At 40.9% G+C, this 18,354-nt stretch overlaps 1 protein-coding gene across 2 annotated transcripts in view; it reads right to left on the reverse strand.

Annotated features, from left to right (window-relative positions):
- The window catches only part of BACE2 (beta-secretase 2), a 1,024,906-nt gene that overhangs the window by 583,401 nt on the left and 423,151 nt on the right, over positions 1-18,354 (reverse strand). For both annotated transcript variants that reach the window (XM_044071568.1, XM_044071569.1), the window contains exon 3: positions 10,001-10,217. In XM_044071568.1, coding sequence (XP_043927503.1) covers positions 10,001-10,217 — 217 coding nt within the window. The remainder of the gene's footprint in view (positions 1-10,000; positions 10,218-18,354) is intronic.

Raw genomic sequence — 18,354 nt, forward strand, 5'->3', positions numbered from 1 at the left:
TCGGCTCAGTTGTCGGAGCCGAAGACCTAGATGCCTTAGAGGGCTTCCCTGTTGAAACAGATAGGGAATCCTCTGGCTTGAGTAAGCCTCTTAGTATCAATTTATTTTTCTTTCCTGCAGGACCCTGGGGCTGAAGCCATGGCACACAGCACAGGAGTCCTGCAGGTGCAAAGGCCCCAGACAGTAGACACAAGAAGTGTGAGCGTCTGTCAGAGACATTTTCTGACAGCACGCATCACACTTCTTGAATCCGGAGACCTTTGCTTCTTTGGACATTTTTAAACAGGTGTAAACAAACACACACAAACACACTAGTTACACCCTGTCAAGTTAAATTATAATAAAAACCACTAACTAGGATTTTAAAATAAAATAATACACACACACTCCACTAGGGAAGAGAAAAGGCCTGTAGGCCCAAGGGAAGAACCTAAGGTTCTTGAGGGAAAAAAACGGAAATTTTTTTGAAGGGGATAAAAATATTTCTAAACTAAGGGAAATAAGTGAATATATTAAAAATAAAGGGGTTTTGAAAGACTAAATTACACAAGAAAAAGTCACTTACCAAGAACCGGTAGAAAACCAACCTCGAAGCTGTAGCGGCAAACGAGATCTGAGGTAACTCTCGCCTAGCATTGTGGGATATAAGGGGAGCCTCGAGCCGGTGGAACCAACTCTCGAGCTTTTAGAGTGGCCGAGTCGGAGCCGAGGTCGGCTCCGAACCCATCCAGCAAGAATGAAGGCGAGATAGACAACTTAACATCTGGTGTTTACCTTAAAAACAGTACAGATCAGAAACATTGCCAATACTAGTTTACAAGGAATATATTAAGCCGAATCAGATAAGTTAGGTAATGTAATAAATAAAAACTGGTACGTTATCAAATATGACGTAGAATTTGTACAGATTTTTATCTCACCATCTTGGTGACATTAAGCAGGGGAAAGGGACATTCAGGACACATTATTACTCTTTCTACAATGATTCAAATACAGTGATACGTATCATTAGAGAGAATTATAAAACAGTAAATGATCAGTCTTCACCCTGCATAACAGAAGGAAACCAATACAACACTAATGGCAATATTTTTCAGGTAATACAAAATGTGATGCACTATTTACTTATGGTTGCCCAGGCACTGTAACACCACCTTAGAGAGTTTGATGTCACTAGAAGTGGCATGCGATACAGCACTGTTTCCAGAACCGGCAAGGAAGAGAAAGCAGATCTTCTGTATCCCCCCCCCCCCCTTCCCTACAACCATAACTCACTTAACTGCTCTGTATTGTAAAATAACCCCCTGAAGATAACCCAGTGTGTTGTGTAAATTCATTCAAATGTTAATTGTATATTTCTTTGCTATGTTTTTTTCATCAGTGTTATAATGCCTCTTACTGTATTGTACTGTGGAGCTTTATCAACATTTAACTGTTTTATTGTACATTTTTCACTGTATTCATCTTCAGTTTTGTAAATTTTCTTGCTTACTTGTACTGTGGAGATTTTCTTCCTGGGCCCCAACTGAAAAGGGGGTTATGCTCAGATGGACTACCCCAGTTAACAAATGTCAAATAAATAAATAAAATGGGCGATGAGAAATGCCTCTCAACAAACTCTTATAATCTTGGATGATAGCAGATCTAGTCTGTAATCTATACTCCCTCTAGAGTTATAACTGACATGAAGAACTAAATCATGGGAGGGTGACCAAAACAAAGCCAGTTTCAGATTGATCATAATAATAGTGACTAATCAAGAATGAGGCAAGAGAAGAAACTGATGACTGCAGCAGTCAATGGAAGTGTACAAAATGGAACACAAACAACCTCCTGCATACCCAGAAGATGCAAAAGATTTATGTCCTTGACTCACTTTCCACCAGCACAAGAATCAATTCCATTTTGTCAGATAGGTATTCATTAACACTATCCCCAGGCTTCACCTTGTAAACTCTTAAAGTAATTTAACTAACTAGGTTGGTTATGTGTCATTGGAAAGCAAACCAATGACCTAAATGAATGCAATGTAAAATTCAACATGCCTAAGTCCACCTCTGTGGTGTTACATAAGACATCAGATGCTTGAGCTGTTGGCCTTTCCACAAAGGAAGGAAGAGTTAGCACTGAAGAGAATCCAGAATCAACCCAATGAAAGGCATGAACTGTACCAGCAGTAAGTAGACCTCCGCTCAGCAGTTGATAAACCCAAAGGGCCTGCAATGAATCTAAAACCCAGGCAAGCATCATTCCCCATGGATCCTTGGTACGGTCTCCAGCAGTCATCAAAATGGGTTGGGCAGGGCATATGAGAGACGTGCACTTCTTCTGAGACTCCATTAACATGGCCAGCATCTTGGAAAAGACACTGGTAGTGGAGGAAAGGTCAAGCTACAACATTCAGCCATGTAACTTCTTGCCTATATACAGCAGAGAAAATTAACTTCATGTGCGGCTTCCAAACAGTGATGTCTCACAGGCATTCATTATACATGCTGACCCAGTCCAAAATTCCTACGGGAGACAGTAAGTATGTGAAACATCACAAAACAGATGTAAAAAATTAAGTCTCCAAGATTAAGAAAGAATAGTTGTGTAAAATCTTACCATAACCACAGATGTCCTTCTCTTCCATGTTACAGTATTCTTAGTGTGGGATTCTCTGCCTCAGGCGACCCGAACGTCATCTCCTTATACATAAATGTAAGCCTGGTTGCTGTAGATGCATGGGACATCACACATAGGGCCATAAACCAGGGACCTTAAATGTGATGTCTGCACACAGAGATCTCAGAACTTAAATGGCCAGTTGGACAGTCCAGTAGAGAGACCTAAAGGATGTCCACAAGAGGTGCAAAGTGCCATATGCTGACAAGTCTGGCCTCAGTCTAGAGTGAGCCCCATGGTGCTCCTTAGACAGATCAAGAGAAATAAAGGGGGATAGGTGGGGGGCGAATACTGCAACATGGAAGAGAAGGACATCCATGGTTATGGTAAGATTTTACACAATTAGTCTATGCCCTTCTATTCCTATGTTGCAGTGTTCTTAGTGTGGGAGAGTGCCACAGCTTAGGAAAAAGGAAGGGTGGAGGAAGAGGTAGCTGATTCCAGAAAGCCCTGCAGGATTGCCTTAGAAGATCCTGCCCTGGCTCTAGTGTACCAAAGTGTGTATCGTGGACCAGGTGGTTGCCTCCAGAATGGAGGCTGTGTCCAGGCCTTTGAGGAAGGCTTTGGAGGATGCCATGGCCCTGGTAGAATGAGCTCTTACTCCCTGGAGTGGGTCCTTGCCATGGTGGGAGTACCAGAAACATAGGATTTTTTTCTGATCCAGTAGGAAATGGTTTGTTTGGAGAATGCCATGCCCAGGGCTCTGGTGTGGAAAGTTACAAAGAGTTGGTTGGATTTTCTGATGGGCTTAATTTTGTCTAAATAAAACCTTAGTTGTCTGTGCACATCCAGTGAATGGAGTATCCTCTCACCGTCATCAGTGGAAGAGGGAAAGAAGGTGGACAGGTGAATGGATTGGTTTAAGGACAGTTCATTGACCACCTTTGGCATGAAAGAAGGGTTAATGCACAGGGTCACCCTATCCTTGTGGAAGATGGTGTGGGGTTAAGCAGGCCATGAGAGCTTGTAACTCTGACACCTTTCTAGCAGAGGTGAGGGCCAGGAGCAGTACAGTCTTCCATGTGCACATTTGGAGAGTTGCAGCACTGGCAAGTACAAATGGAGGCAGTTTGAGTTCTTCCAGGATGAAGTTAAGGTCCCAAGGAGGTGGGATGGGCTTTCTAGGTGGATTGATGTGCAAGACCCCTTTCAGGAATAGTTTAACATCTAGCATGGCTAGTAGAGGGGACTCTAGAGGTAAGCAGGCAGACTGCAGGCAGGTGGACTTTCACTGAAAAGTATGAAAGGCCAGCCTTGATGAGTTCACACACATAGGTAAGGACTAGATGAGTATCTGCTTGAAAGGGATCCCTGTGCCTATGGAGACACCACTTGGAGAATCTTTCCCATTTGAATATGTATGATCGCCTTGTAGTTGGTTTCATGGCCTCCCTTAGGACTGAAAGCATGTCCTCAGAGTAGTGGTGTCTGAAAGGAATTAAAAGTTTATCACCCAGAGTGTTAGACGTAACATCTGTAAGTGAAGTCACCAGCAAGATTTTTGGTATGTTCTTCTTGATCTTCAGCAGGACTTTTTGGAAGAGAGGGAAGGGTGGAAATGCATATAGAAACCGTCCCTTCAATGAAATGCTGAAGGCATCTACCCTCCAGGAAAGTGGAGAGTGATCCTTGGTGCAGAATTTCTTCAATTGTCTGTTCTGGGGGGAGGCAAACAAATCTACATAAGGTGTGCCCCACCGGTGAACAATATGTAGAAAAATGTCCCTGTTCAGCATCCTCTCGTGCTGTAGAGAGGACGTTCTGCTGAGAACATCTGCTTGCTGGTTGCCCTGGGAAGGGATGTATGTTGCCTGCAGGGATAAGTTGTTTCTGGAGGCAAGGTCCCAAAATTGGATTATCTGGCAAAGGTGGTAGGACTTGGTCCCTCCTTGTTTGTTGAGGCACCACATGATTGTGGCATTGTCTGTGAAAATTTGAAGGGGGCCCAGATGCAAGATTGGGAGAAAGGCTTTCAGGGCCAAAAGGACTGCTGTCATTTCCCTCACATTGATATGTTTCTTTTGGAGGGTAGGATGCCACGTCTTCTGTACCATGAAGCCCTTTGTGGTCTCCCCCCACCCTAGGTCTGATGCATCTGTACGCATGGACTAGATTGGGGTGGGAGGTTGAAGTGGAAGGCCTGGGTTCATTTGTACTTGTTGAATCCACCACATTAGTTCTGCTTTGAGGCTAGGTAAGAGTGTAATCTGAAACTCTAGAGGGTGTGAGACCACACAGTCTTCAAGTACCACTGCAGTTTTCGCATATGCATTCTGGCTAAAGGCAGCACAGGGATAGGTGGTTGACATCAGCCCCAGGTCCCTTAAGAATTGTCTTGCAGATATCTACTGAATCTGCATTAGGTCTTGGAATTGGGCAGAGAGGGGACAGAACTTTGTACTGAGGGAGGAATGTTCACATCAAGTCTGTTGTGATCCTGCAGCCCAGAAATATTTTCTCCTGCTGGGGGGTTAGTGATGATTTTGGAAAATTGATGGTGAAACACATTCTCTGAAGCAGGGAAATGTACAGCAGATGATTTTGTAGGGTGTCCTCTCTTTCTGCTAGAATGAGGATATCGTCTAGGTAGAGATAAATTTGGGCACCTTTGGTTCTGCAAAAGGCTATCGCTAGAGCTAGGCATTTTGTGAAAACTCTCAGTGCAGTAGATAAACCAAAGGGCAAGGCTGTAAATTGAAAGTGTGAACAGGGCCCAGTGAAATGTAAGTATTTATTGGGATATGGAGGTATGCCTCCTTCAGATCGAGTGTGGCCATAAAGGCCTGAGCTGGCAATAGTGGAAGAAGGGTTTGTAGGGATAACATTCTGAATGATGGAACTTTCAGGAATAGATTTAGAAAGGACAGACCCAGTATTGTCCTCCAAGGTCCATCTTTTTAGGGGAAAAGAAATAATCTTAAGTAAAACCTTTTCCTTCCTGTCCTGGGGGGACAGGTTCTATAGTTCCATGATTCAGAAGGTCCTGCAGGACCTGTGGAATAAAATGTATGTGTTTTGGGGGGGGGTGGGGGTGGAATGCCCCTTGTAAAAGGTTTTTCCTTCGAAGAGAGGAAATATCCTTCTTGTACTATTGTCAGCACCCAGCGGTCTGAGGTGATGGATCTCCACAGGGGAAGGCAGTGGGAGAGGCGAACTGACAAAGGGAGATGGGCAAGGCAGTCACACATTGTTGGAGCCATTTCAGTCATAAAAGGATGTGTGGCTGCTGGTCTGAAGGTGGTCTGCCTTCTGGTTCCTTTTCTGTGTCTGAAAGAGGATGGAGTAGCCGAGGAGGGTTTTCTCCTGACAAAGGTAGTCTTAGCAGGTTAACTTCTGTAATATTTAGGTATGGGAGACACCAGTAGGTGCTTGATGTCTTGAATCTCTTTACTTTTCTCCTGAAGGTTTTTAAAGAGGTCTGCAGGTTGTTTACCAAACAAGAGGTTGTGGTCTAGAGGGGCATCAAGAATTTTTGACTTCAAGTCCTCTGGTAGGGGCTGAAGCCATAGCCATGAATATCTACATAGTACAGCTGCAGTAGCAGTGGACCTTGCAGAGGCCTCTGCTGCATCACAACTGCATCTAATAGAATGTCTGGCCACTTGAGAAGCCAGGGACAGTTTTAATGCTACCTCTGTCTTGCTAAGGCAGTCAGGTATGGATGACAGGAGGGTAGGAGCTTGGAATACCAGGTCCAAAGCATATTTTATCATATGGGATTGGTAGTTGATCGCTCTGAAGGCCAGGGTGAAGAGGTGTAAACCTTTTTGCCTATCCTGTCCATGTTGTTACTGTCTTTGTCAGTAGGTAACAGAGATGATGAAGGAATCAGTCTTGATTGCTTATTAAGGGATACAGCAATCACTGCTGGGTCAGCATTGGGTGGTTTGACCAGGAATTTTTGTTCATCTGGTACCTTATAGAAATGGTTAGTCCTCTTAGGGGCTGGAGGCTGAGAGACTGGGTTTTTAGATGCTGCTGCGAATGCATCAAGGTAGGCAGGGATAACTGGTGGGATGGCTAAAGGGGAGGGAGACTTCACTTGAAGCAACTCAAAGTGTCTCTTTTGAGTTTCAGTCATTTGGGAAATGTCCCATTTAAAATATTATTTCATTTTTGTGATGGTCTCCCCAAAGGTGACATCCTCTGGTGGAGAGTACCCTTCTATGGCTTCATCATGGGAGCAGTATTCTAATGGGAAGGCTATTTGTGATGAGTAGGTATTGGATTCATCTGAGGATGAGAAGTAAGCCTCCTGTTCTTCCTCCCCTTCATGGGCAGTGAGAGGGGGAAGAGAATCAGCTGAGGCAAGCCTAGGACTGAGAAAAGGAATGGTGGAAAGGGAAGAGGCCATGGGCCTAAGGGCCATGAAGGCCTGCATCCAAGGAGTTGGTAAACGATTGCCAGTCTGGAACTCCCTCTGTGGGTGGAGGTAGGTGCTTTTGTTTTCTGCTTCCTTTTCAAAGGAGTAGCTTTAGGAGAATGCCTGGTTTCAGGAGTCTGCATAGGAGTTCGGGCTTCAGGCAAGGGCATCCCGGTTGGTTGTCCAGTATTGTCTGGTTCCCCCTCAACATCGGTTGGGACCAACGTCTGAGCTGTCTCTGTGGACGTGCTGGCCATAACTTCTAAAGCGGCTTCCTTGAGGGGAGTCGTGGAAGTAGATTGCTCTAACAGACGTCCCTCAACTCCTAAATCAGAAGCTGGCGGGACAGCCGATTTGGAGAGGCAGAACTACTACGCCTTGGCCTTTTTCCATGGCGGTTCCACCAGGGCGACCGACTCGGGATCCATCCTGTGCGCTAGCTTTTTTAGTCTCTGGTTTTCTAAATATAGATTTAGGGCAGCCAGATGGCTTTGGAGGGTCTTGGGTATGAACGAGTGACAAATCGGCAAGAGGTATGGTCGTGTTCTCGGCCTAGGCAGAAAATGCAGTGGTCGTGTGTATCCTTATGCAGAATCTGGCACCTGCATTGGCATTTACCCTTCCTAGTGGACATCGGCTAACGGTAGGGTGCAACAAGCCATGCTCAAGCAAAAATTTAAAACAAACTCCGCAATGGGGTACTTAGCTTTAGACGTCTTCAAAGTAGAGGTGCAAAGCGATCGATGTGATGGTTGACTGCGGCTCAAATGTTCTGAGGTCTGTATGTGCAGACGTCACATTTAAAGTCCCTGGTTTATGGCCCTGTGTGTGACATCCCAAGCAGCTACAGCAACTAGGCTTAAACTTTTGTATAGGGTGCTGGCGTTCGGGTTGCCTGACATGGAGAATCCCACACTAAGAATACTGCAGCATAGGAATAGAAGGACATCAGGGTATTCTCCCAAACAGCACATGGAATAACAGAAAAAGATGAGAGGAAAACCAACTCTTTGTTCCTCCTTTGGAACTCTTCCTACATCCCCATACTCTGGTCCTACTTTGAAACTCTTCCTATATCCCCACTCAACAGTAAAGGCTGAGACTGTACCAGGAGCACATCTAACACCATCAGGTCTGCCCCTGGGTAGCTACAAAATCAGTCCACAACCTTCCTTCCTCACACTCCAGGCTGGGATGATCCTGAAGAAGCACCATATTTCCTTCCAACAATTTGCATTAAAGTGATCTGGTGTTTCACAGGTGTGGTCTTTCAAGGGGCAACATATTTCCTCATCAAGAACAGATTAAGAAGCGAAGAGGAGGAGAGAATACACCCCCGCAAAAGAAATTCTGAGAGGGGTTAACTAAGACTACCTCACCCTTAAAGCATCCAGCACAGCCAGTGCAATACTCCATTAAATGAGAGCATCTTGATCCACTGACTATGCAGGAAGGCACTGATGGCTTCTTTCCAAAGACTGCACATCTGTAGCAGCAAAGATGTATCAGACTACAGGGTGACCCTGTAAAAGATGCAGCATTTAATTGCTTTCCTTAGAAGCTTTCCACTCAGATGAGTCATGAGCAGCAGGCAATTTTTTTTAAGATTTGCTTAGTGAAGCAATCTGGAAGTAAAACATATGAGATGTGACAGCTCTTGAGTCTGTCCTGGGTACAGTGGGCAAAAACTAGAGGATATGTTATGCATCCTGGCTGATGGAAATGTACAGGCATCTATGGTGCAGTGCTTATTAAGAACATGGATCCATTTGAAGAGTGCAAGAGCTGTCTGGTGTCCTCTTTAAGATTCATCTGAAAGAAAATAAATGAACAGCTATGAGGCATATTGCTATCTGCACTCTGTTGTTTTGAAGCTGCTGGCAAGCTCTCACATGAAAAACCTCCTTAGATAGTGAGGAACAAGATCTGTGTGCTTTAAAAGCAATAAACACATAATTTCCCACAAAGATTAAAAGTGTGAGCCACATTAAAACTCCTATTTCAGATCATCCTTGGGGAAGAACAGACAGATGGCCACTCAACCATAATTTTCATCAGCCTAAAGTTTCCTCAAAGTCCTATGAAGGGAAGGTAGATGTAAAAGTGGAATTATTATCTCAATCTTACTCCATTAAAGGAATTTTAGTCTCTTATGCGCATCTACACAGTACAAGATCAAAGGGAGAGGAAGAAAGTCCCCTTTGGCTACAGTATGAAGGCCAGCTCTTTTTGCCAAACTTATGATGAAAAAGCATTCACATGAAACTGTACTGTGGTAAGAAATGGAGGGATGCATGTCCAAGTGAAGGTACTGAATCTAACTACTAGAGCATCATGTTTAGCACTGGATCAGCCATATTTCACCACTTGCAGACAAGGAAGTCCTGAGTGCGATGTGAAAGGTGAAAGACTCTACACTGGTGTGGGAGGGCTTGTGGGAACCAATCCAATTTCCGCTTAATATAACCTGAAATAGTGCACTTTTAATTGGTTTTCACATTGGTTCAAAAATTATGCTTGCCAGGAAGGATGGTCATCATATCATTCTTACTACCCATCCAAAAACAAGTTAACTGTATACAGCCCAGGATTGTAGTTCCTAGTCAAATTATAGTCACATATCTTTACATCTGATATACTGGGATATGTGAAAGTCTCAATCACAACTCCATTTTTAACACATGCCATGGGTTTGTATCTAAATACACACATGGATACATATATTTGCACCAAGTATATAAAGTTACTTCAGTATCTCCGTGAACTTTTTGTCTTAGACCATTTCCTTTCATTATCTTTACAATACAGAGCACTATGCCTCAGATTTGTGCATTTTTTAAATTACTTTTAACAGAACTTAATAGAAGTAGAGCTTCAATAGTCTCAAAGATCGGCAATGAACACAGAAACAGAAAAGTTCTCAGTTTTCATACTAGCTTCAAAAAATATGCCGACTTAAAATAAGCATACCTTTGCTAAAGCACTGTAAGCGAGTCCTAAGATACCTTGCCAGTTGATGTCAGGTAAAAAGAAGTTGTCAGACTCAAGGATGGTGGCAATGTTAACTGTAAAAGAGCCATTTGGTCCTCCACTAATAGAAATTATATCTTTGCCAAGCTCTCCGCTCCAGCTTCCCTGTGTATATCGAACTGAAACATCAAGACCAAGAGACTGGTACGTGGAAGACCTAGATCAGACAAAAAGTTAACAGCTAATGCAGCTAAATTAGCAAATGAAAAAAAATGTGCATATTTTAAGACATGTCAACTGTCAGAGCATGTAAGAAATGTGCTGCTTTATAATTACTAGTGATTTTTACAGTGCATAGTAAAAAGCTGTTATGATGCAACATCCCGAATATAAACTTGGTAACAGAGGGGCTGCATTCAGCTCCTTTTATACAGTAAAAGTATCATCCTAGAAGCTGGAACAAAATAAACCTTTTTGTCCTTTGCAGGTAATTTAAGCTGCTGTGGCTTTCAGCAAATTCTGTATACATTTCAAAATCTTCCCACCGTAAACATCAGCAACATAGTCTTAATGATACTAGCATCCTGTTAATGACTGGGCAGGCAATAACTTACTTGTTTAACTGCATGGTTTAATCATGTGGCAAACGATCATCACACAGATGGGCACCTGAAATGCATCAGTTTAATTTACTGGACACTTCTATGTTTTCAAATCACACCTCTCAACTGCATAGATTTTCACAGACTAGACATTTTCTTGTTTTATATTTTTGTCCTGTTCCTCACAAAGTTTGCGGATTTTTCGCAAAAAATGAAGACACTAAATAATGACAAATAATGGTACACATTTTGAGTTTCAGATGTCATATCATTAAAAAAATGCACACAAATGCAATACCTTCTAGCAACTAAGTTTATACCAATACTATTTATCTTCTGCCCCTGAGTTTGGGGCTTTGCGCCCCCATTATTTTGGCGTTGCCCAGATTTCCTTAGAGCTGACAGGTATGTTTCAAATTCAAGAAAGAAAAATGGAAATAGTACCAGAAAAAAACAGATACGCAAGTGTAATAAAAAAGATTCAAACACTAAGGCAAAGCACAACCTGCCAAATGGAGACATTCTCTTCAGTCTAACCCTTGGAAGCCTCCATTCAGCTTTATTCACTAGTTGACTGTAGCCATATAAAGGAAAGGAGTTACAGCATAATCAGATGTTAAAACTAAACTATGCAATACTAATTGTTTTATTTATCCTGTACAACTAAAAGAATGAGACCGTTGGACCCCCTTTATAGGATAATCAATGTATATTTGAAACAGCAAGTTCATATCAACTAAACACACAATCTCTAGGGTGAAACAAATCTCAAATGACAAACTTTCATGTGCTACTTTCTGATTAACTAGACTGCACACTATCTGGTCATTTATGAACCCATAGCTGCTCCTTAAATTTGCACATAACGCAGTCCTTAACTGCTTTGAGAAATACATATGTAAATATATACATATAGACACCACTGAGGGATCATGATCATCTCCAAGCATCACAAACATGGACGTTATCACACTGACATTTCCCAACATAAAAGTACATAGCTTTCCTACAGGTTTACACATTCTGCTTACCACACATGAAACAAGTATGCAGTTTTTAAGAAGCCAAGCTAATGACTTGTATACATTACACTAACAGAACTTACTAATACCACATTATTTCATAGCTCTATTTAACTCAGCACCCTTGAACATGGAAATAAAGTTGGAAAGATATAGGAAGGATGGAGCAGAAATGGCATGGTGGCATACTTAGTGCAGGTGGGTAACGCACTGTAATAATGTGGATCCTACAAAGGATAAGGATAAACAAGATGTAAAAGAAACACCATAACATGTCCACTTCCATGCCTACGATGATTTGAAATAACTAAATAAATGGTAGACAGATTACAGTAAAATCTATCCAGTCACCATTTCCTCACTCATTTTTGAAAAAGCACAGTGATTTTAGCATCCCAGTTACAAAACTTACTGTATCAGTCTGACTGAAAAACAATGTACAGCTCATATGTGAATAGCATAGGCCCCACCCCCTCTTGTTTTTATATGACAGCAGTGATGTCAGTGAACATGGTAGAAAATGCATTATCTTTAGTTAGATGGCAGTTCAGGGGCACAGCCTACTTGACTTCATTTCTTGCTATACGGCTGCAGTAGCCAAAACACGGATATTGGAAACACTGCTTTTAATGTGCATCCTCATTTAAAAAAAAACTATTGTAATGATAAAGCTGCACCATCCTGCAACAGGGAACAATGCAATTTAGCCTGAAAATTCATGCTGTTATTACACATAAGCAGTGTATGGTGAAATAGGAACAGCCTGTGATCTTGTAAACCGCGCCACTTAAGACACAGGGTACAAATGTGGAGCACGACAAAAAGCCAAAAATACACAGAGCTCTGTACTGTGTGGAATAAGATCACGCTACTCCATGGCCTTAAGCCATTCTACTCAGACATGTAATGTGTGCTACGTCATATTACTAAAGGGGCACAAATGTTACAGTCACCATAAGGCTGCAACTATTTGCCATTATCTGTTTAATGATTCAGTGTTATGTAAACAGCACTAGTTAAGAAAATTCTTAGTTTGTTTTCAGTGTTCTTCATTCTAAACCTCTTCAGATATTAGACTCATGCAGTGCCACACTGCTTATATTTTGATCTCAGTTAGAGCTCTAACCTAGGATTCTAATAATACCACCTTTCAGTGGGTGATTTCAACTTTCTATTAAGTGTGGAGCTTATATCACAAACACTGAGTACATCCAAAGATTCCTACATTTAGTTAATGCTAACACCCTTGTAAAAATAGATACCCCCAAAGGGTTCTCACTAACATTTGCTCCTACTTACACCACTCCTACAATATCCTTATCTCTGTTCATATCTGCAATTACAACTAATTATACTAAGAATGTAAACGATGTACACCTTTGTGGAAATCCAGCATTAATAATATCTATAACAAAAAAGGCCTATAATAATTTAGATCAACCATGGCCGGCCTTAGGCATAGGCGAACTAGGCGACCGCCTAGGGCGCCATGCAGGCCGGCCTCGTAAAGGGCGCAATTTGTGTTTATTTATTTTAATTAATTAATTTACTTTTCTTAATGTTTCTTTCGTCTTTTTCCCAGTTAGGGGTCGCCACAGCGGAACTCCGGTCCACTAATGATTGGCAGAAGATTTTACGTGCCGGCAGAGTTACCAGCCCTGACGCACAACCTTCAATGAAGGTACGCCCCTTCACGCATGTCTCCACAAGACGCTTTAGCTGAGAATCGAATGGGATGTCTGGCTGTGAGACAACGCTACCGCAGCACCACCACCGCAGTATATTACTGCAGCTCTACTCAAGTTTAATTGATTTGAATTTTTAGTAGCTGGATTAGTATTGCAGATACAAAGAAAAGGTTCGGATGAAGCAATGTTCTGCTGACTGTCTGATGTGCATATTCATTTCAAGTCAGGCATTAACATTATATAATGAACCCAGTTTCTTATATGGTGGTAAGCTGTAATCAATATAATTGTCAAACTTTCTACACTGGCACTCTAGTTTATTCTGTGCTATTTATTCTATAGCGGTGCAATCTGTTGATGTGATATTAAAATTAGTGACTGCTGATAAGGCTGAGATGAACAGGAGTTTTTTTTTTTTTAGAATTAAAGTACAGGCTGATATTCAGTGAAGGACTTCTTGATGTTAAGAACACCTTGTACAGAAATTTGAAGCTGGTTAAATAATTAACTGAAGGTATGACAATACAAGTCATACACCTAGTGCATTAGGCCAGAGTTAGGAATGCTTCTTACCAGGTATTAATATGCGGGCCTAGAATGTATCCCTGTGGAATGCCAACTAAAATAGATTTAAAGAAGGATTAACATTTGCTGCTTTTGGACTGCTTGTGATTCATTTCCTATGCGGCTATGTACCCAATGAATAGGAGGCTTGCCGATTTGTAGGAAAGTTAACCTATGTAAGTAGTTGCTGACAAAACAGTATCAAAAGCCTTGGATAAAAACAATACTGTCATAGCTTGGTCCCCTTGGTTTCTTAAATGGTTGATTTTATCTTTCCTTCTCTGCTATGTGTTTAACTGTTCCTCTAACTCTCTTACACCATCCTAATATTTATTTCCTCTAATTCTTACCACTATAGCTTATCTTCAAGTATGCTAAATAAAATAACTGCAACCCACACAGCTGCGTCAACTCCACAATTTGAAAGGATATTTTAAGTAATTTACATAACTCAAACTTTAGTAAATTAATTAAAATAAATAAACCATATGTAGAGACCGGGATATAAACAACATTGCTCCGTCTGCACAGGCATCACTGTGAACATGGAAACTGAGTTTAAAAAGATCAATTCTGATGGAGCGTGGTATTATGAAATGTCTCAGTACTTTGCTTTTTCTGTATGGACGTTCTGTCTTCTGAGGCCATTTTCCTCTCCAGGTGCATGCACATTCCGCAGGCATATGAAGGGGTATTTTTTTTTTGTAATATATATTTTTTGGAGTAATGGTAGTGAAATGTGCTTGCGTAGTGAAACTATCTGGAGTTCGCTGGCAGAACAGTTGTAGCACCTGTTTTGACGACGTACATTTTCATATGAGAATGTGCTGCAGTCAAGAAGGAAAACCATTGAAGTTTCAAGTTTACATATATTGTGCTGTTTTTGGGAAGGGAGCTAACTAATATCAGGCATATCAAATTGGTGTGCAAGTGTTCTATAATGTCACTGCATAAGCACGTAGTCTGTCTTTATGTAGCTAAAAAGATGTGCGTATGAGAGATGTATATCACACACTAAAGATATGCATGCATGCACAGTTGTAACTTAACAGAGATATCTCTTCCAGTTTTTTTACAGACTTGCTGTAGTAGTTTCTTAAGTGTATGCTTCTGTTGTCAGTAAAGATGGGGAAATTTTGGATAGATTTCTTTAATTGGAAAGAAGTTTAGGAAAAACTGTCAAACTATAATCTTACAGTAGCATGTGGTTTTGGTGGAATTAATATTGGTACTGTGTGTTTGAACATTTACACCTTCAGGTTTGTTTAACTCATGTTTTTAATTTTCTGTTATTGGTGAGCTACTTCCATGTAGAAGAGTGGTTTGTGTTTGGAGCCTGACAATTGGTGAGTATTTCTTTTCAAGAGATTTGAAAAGATTTTACATTTGGGTATCCTTCCTACAGGAGAGCAGCTTTCTATTTGCTTTTTCACATTTATCAGGCGTATGATTTTGGTAGAATGGCAGGTGTTTTTTATCATTAACATGCCATTTCAAGCTTTTCATTTTGTAGACAGCAGTGAGATTTCTTCTTGCAGTTAGTAAAATGAATATGGGCACTTCTCTTTTGCACTTCCAGCATCCCTAATAGTGTAGTGCATAGAGTGCCACTCTTACACTCCAAATGCAGTTAAGTTACATCCTGCTTCAATACTATGCTAGTGTGAGACTCAACCTTAGTAATGCTTAGAAGGTGCTGTTAGCTTCAGGTCTGGCATTAAAGCTGACAGTGCCAGCCAGTAAGCAGCAGCAGTGGGACATGAAACAGCTTAGTTTTGACTCCTGTTTCTTTTTGCTGACTACTACATTACAAGCAGTCTTGGGTCTGAGTAGAGGGATAACATGGGTTCCGAGTAGAGAGATGATAAAATCAGCAACCAAAGAAGAGCAGTATTGCTGGAATTTAATTTGTTCTCAAGTCTTGGTGAGCAGCTTCATGAGTTGGACCCTTGTTTTACAAAATCTCACCAAGACGACCCTGATGCATGCTATGTAATATGCTGTCTATGTATCATGGGCAGAAGCACGTTAAACAAAATAAGAAAGAACACCTGGGTGCACAAGTCCCATGTTAAAAAAAAAATGCCCAATCCTGGCAGGCGGACCAGTGCAAGGAGTGGAAAAAATTACAGTGTCGAATCCTCAAGACACTGAAAAATTCCTACAGTGGAGTTAGGCCATGCTCTGGGGCGGGGGGGGCACCTTTTGTAGAAGGAAGTAGTAGTCCACAAAATCTGACAGGTCAGAAAATAGCCATTAAAATGACAGAGTGGATTATTGAAGATAAAAAATAAATTGCATATCGTTACTATTACGCAAAAAGTCCAGAATTCCTGGACAGAAGATACACAAAAAGATTCAAGAGAGAAATTAGAAGAAATTTAAATACTTGCACAAGATAAACTGTCAAAAGCTTCAAATGCAAATTTGTTTTCATTAGTATAACAGATTCATGAAAAACATTATACAGATCAAGAAACCTTGGACCATTTGGAAAAAGAAACTCCAGAGGAAGTGCAAAAATATAAAGAATAAAATACAGAATTTTTTGAAAGGTATAACAAAAGATATAGACATCTGAAAGAGAGAGATCTGATATGGTGCAGTATTTATGCAGAAGAGAAATCCAAATTAATCAATACAAAAAAGTAGGTCCAAAGATATTTGAAGAAAAATATAGGCAAGGTACCCAGATATAGCTGGAGTGCTGATATTGCATTGCCCATATGATTGCTGATTATTTGGTGCATTATAAGGGCGATAGGAGTTCTATACTCCTGAGTATGTCCTTTGTATGAATGCCTAGTGACTATGAACTTGTTGGTCATTTCGTACTGCAATATTACCAACTTACCAATTTTTTAATGCAATATAGGCAATTAATTCTTCAAGGAAAGCAGGCACTGAATTTGTTGATGAAACATTGATATGTGAAGTTGTTTTGCCAGTAGCAACCTCTTCATTAGGTACAGATTTCTTTAATGTGGAATTCAGATGATTTTACATCTGCAGAAGTTGAGTATGGAGTAATATTGGTGGATTATAATGACAGACGTCTTGAGTGGCCTTTTATGGTTGAAAATTTCTGAAATGGGTAGTTACTGGTTCATACATTTTGTTTCATTGCTTATTAAAAGAATGCTTATAACTACAAATTTAAAACACTTTCTAACAAGTGGTGCTGTATTATACAAGGAATATAATTCAATGCAATCAGGAAGGTGAATTAAAGAACAAATACACAGATGCATGGCCCTAAAAAAATGTGTGCAAGGAGTCTGTTTTGAAAACAGCCCAAAGGTAAACTTAACTCTTCACTGGCCAGATGCATTTTCTATGAATGTGGGTTTTCATGCCGTTCAATGAATATGATTTTTTCCATTTCAATGAATGTGAGTTTCAAGGGTAGAGAAGTGTACTGCTTATGCTGAGCCTGTTTTCATTGCGAGAATATATTGTTTAGCAAATGGCTACCTGTGTTTGTGCTATTTTAGTTCAATATCTGTAATGACTGTAGAAGCAAGTAACAGAACAGTATGCATGGTAACTGGTGAGAAATAACCAAATAATGGAACACTGGAATGGCTCTAGAGGGGGCTGCTGCTGGGGGGAGGGGGTTGCTGCAGGAGCAACTGCTCTGGGGGTCAGTCTATTACCCTGCCTAGGGCCCTATTTGACCGTGATCTGGTCTCGTATTTAAAGTAGAAAATACTATGCAAAGTAGTTGTATTTAAAGATACCTTTTAATGTAGTTATTCTTCCTATGCATTTAAATATTTTAAGGAAATGACCGGAGTGGCATTCTTGGGGAGTGACCCTGTGGGTGTGGCTCAAATAGGGGTGTTTCATGACTGTGGTGTGGGTGGCGCTTAAGGGGCGTTGGAGCACTACTTCGCCTAGGGCGCCATTTTGGCTAAGGCCGGCCCTGAGATCAACTCACAATAAAGGCTGTCAAAAACATTGTTTAACAAAAATTTGAAAGCTGTAGCAAGTGGAGCATACATATAAATTACCACACAAAGCCAAGGATAATCATAAGTTTTTTTTTTAATTACACCACACAATTAAGAAATAATGCATATTAATAATATGAATTCATTCATAATATTATTTTCCAGTGTGAGCCTAAAGATATTTCTTGTATACTTGCAGAGAAATGTATTGCCAACTTCTCACCAAGAAACAGTCACCGAAGTTCAACAAATTCCAAAATCCCTTATGGAACATGTTTTAAATGCTCTCTAAAAATAAAATAATATCACCTGTATGGACCTCAGTATACTAAATTGCAAGGTCAGCAATGCTAAGCACACCATCTCTAAACCCATCCCATAAGCGCTCAACAAACAAAGCCACAAGAAATGTTTTAATGTATAGAAAATGGCCATCACTATAGCACTGTATCAAGGAGGCTGAACCTCAGCTTCTGGGGTATGCAGACCCAGCAGCCTAACATGTCTAATTTGCAAAGCCTAAAA

This window comes from Protopterus annectens, chromosome 5.part0, assembly GCF_019279795.1.
Source record: "Protopterus annectens isolate FY-2018-M chromosome 5.part0, PAN1.0, whole genome shotgun sequence".
Classification (NCBI taxonomy): domain Eukaryota; kingdom Metazoa; phylum Chordata; order Ceratodontiformes; family Protopteridae; genus Protopterus; species Protopterus annectens.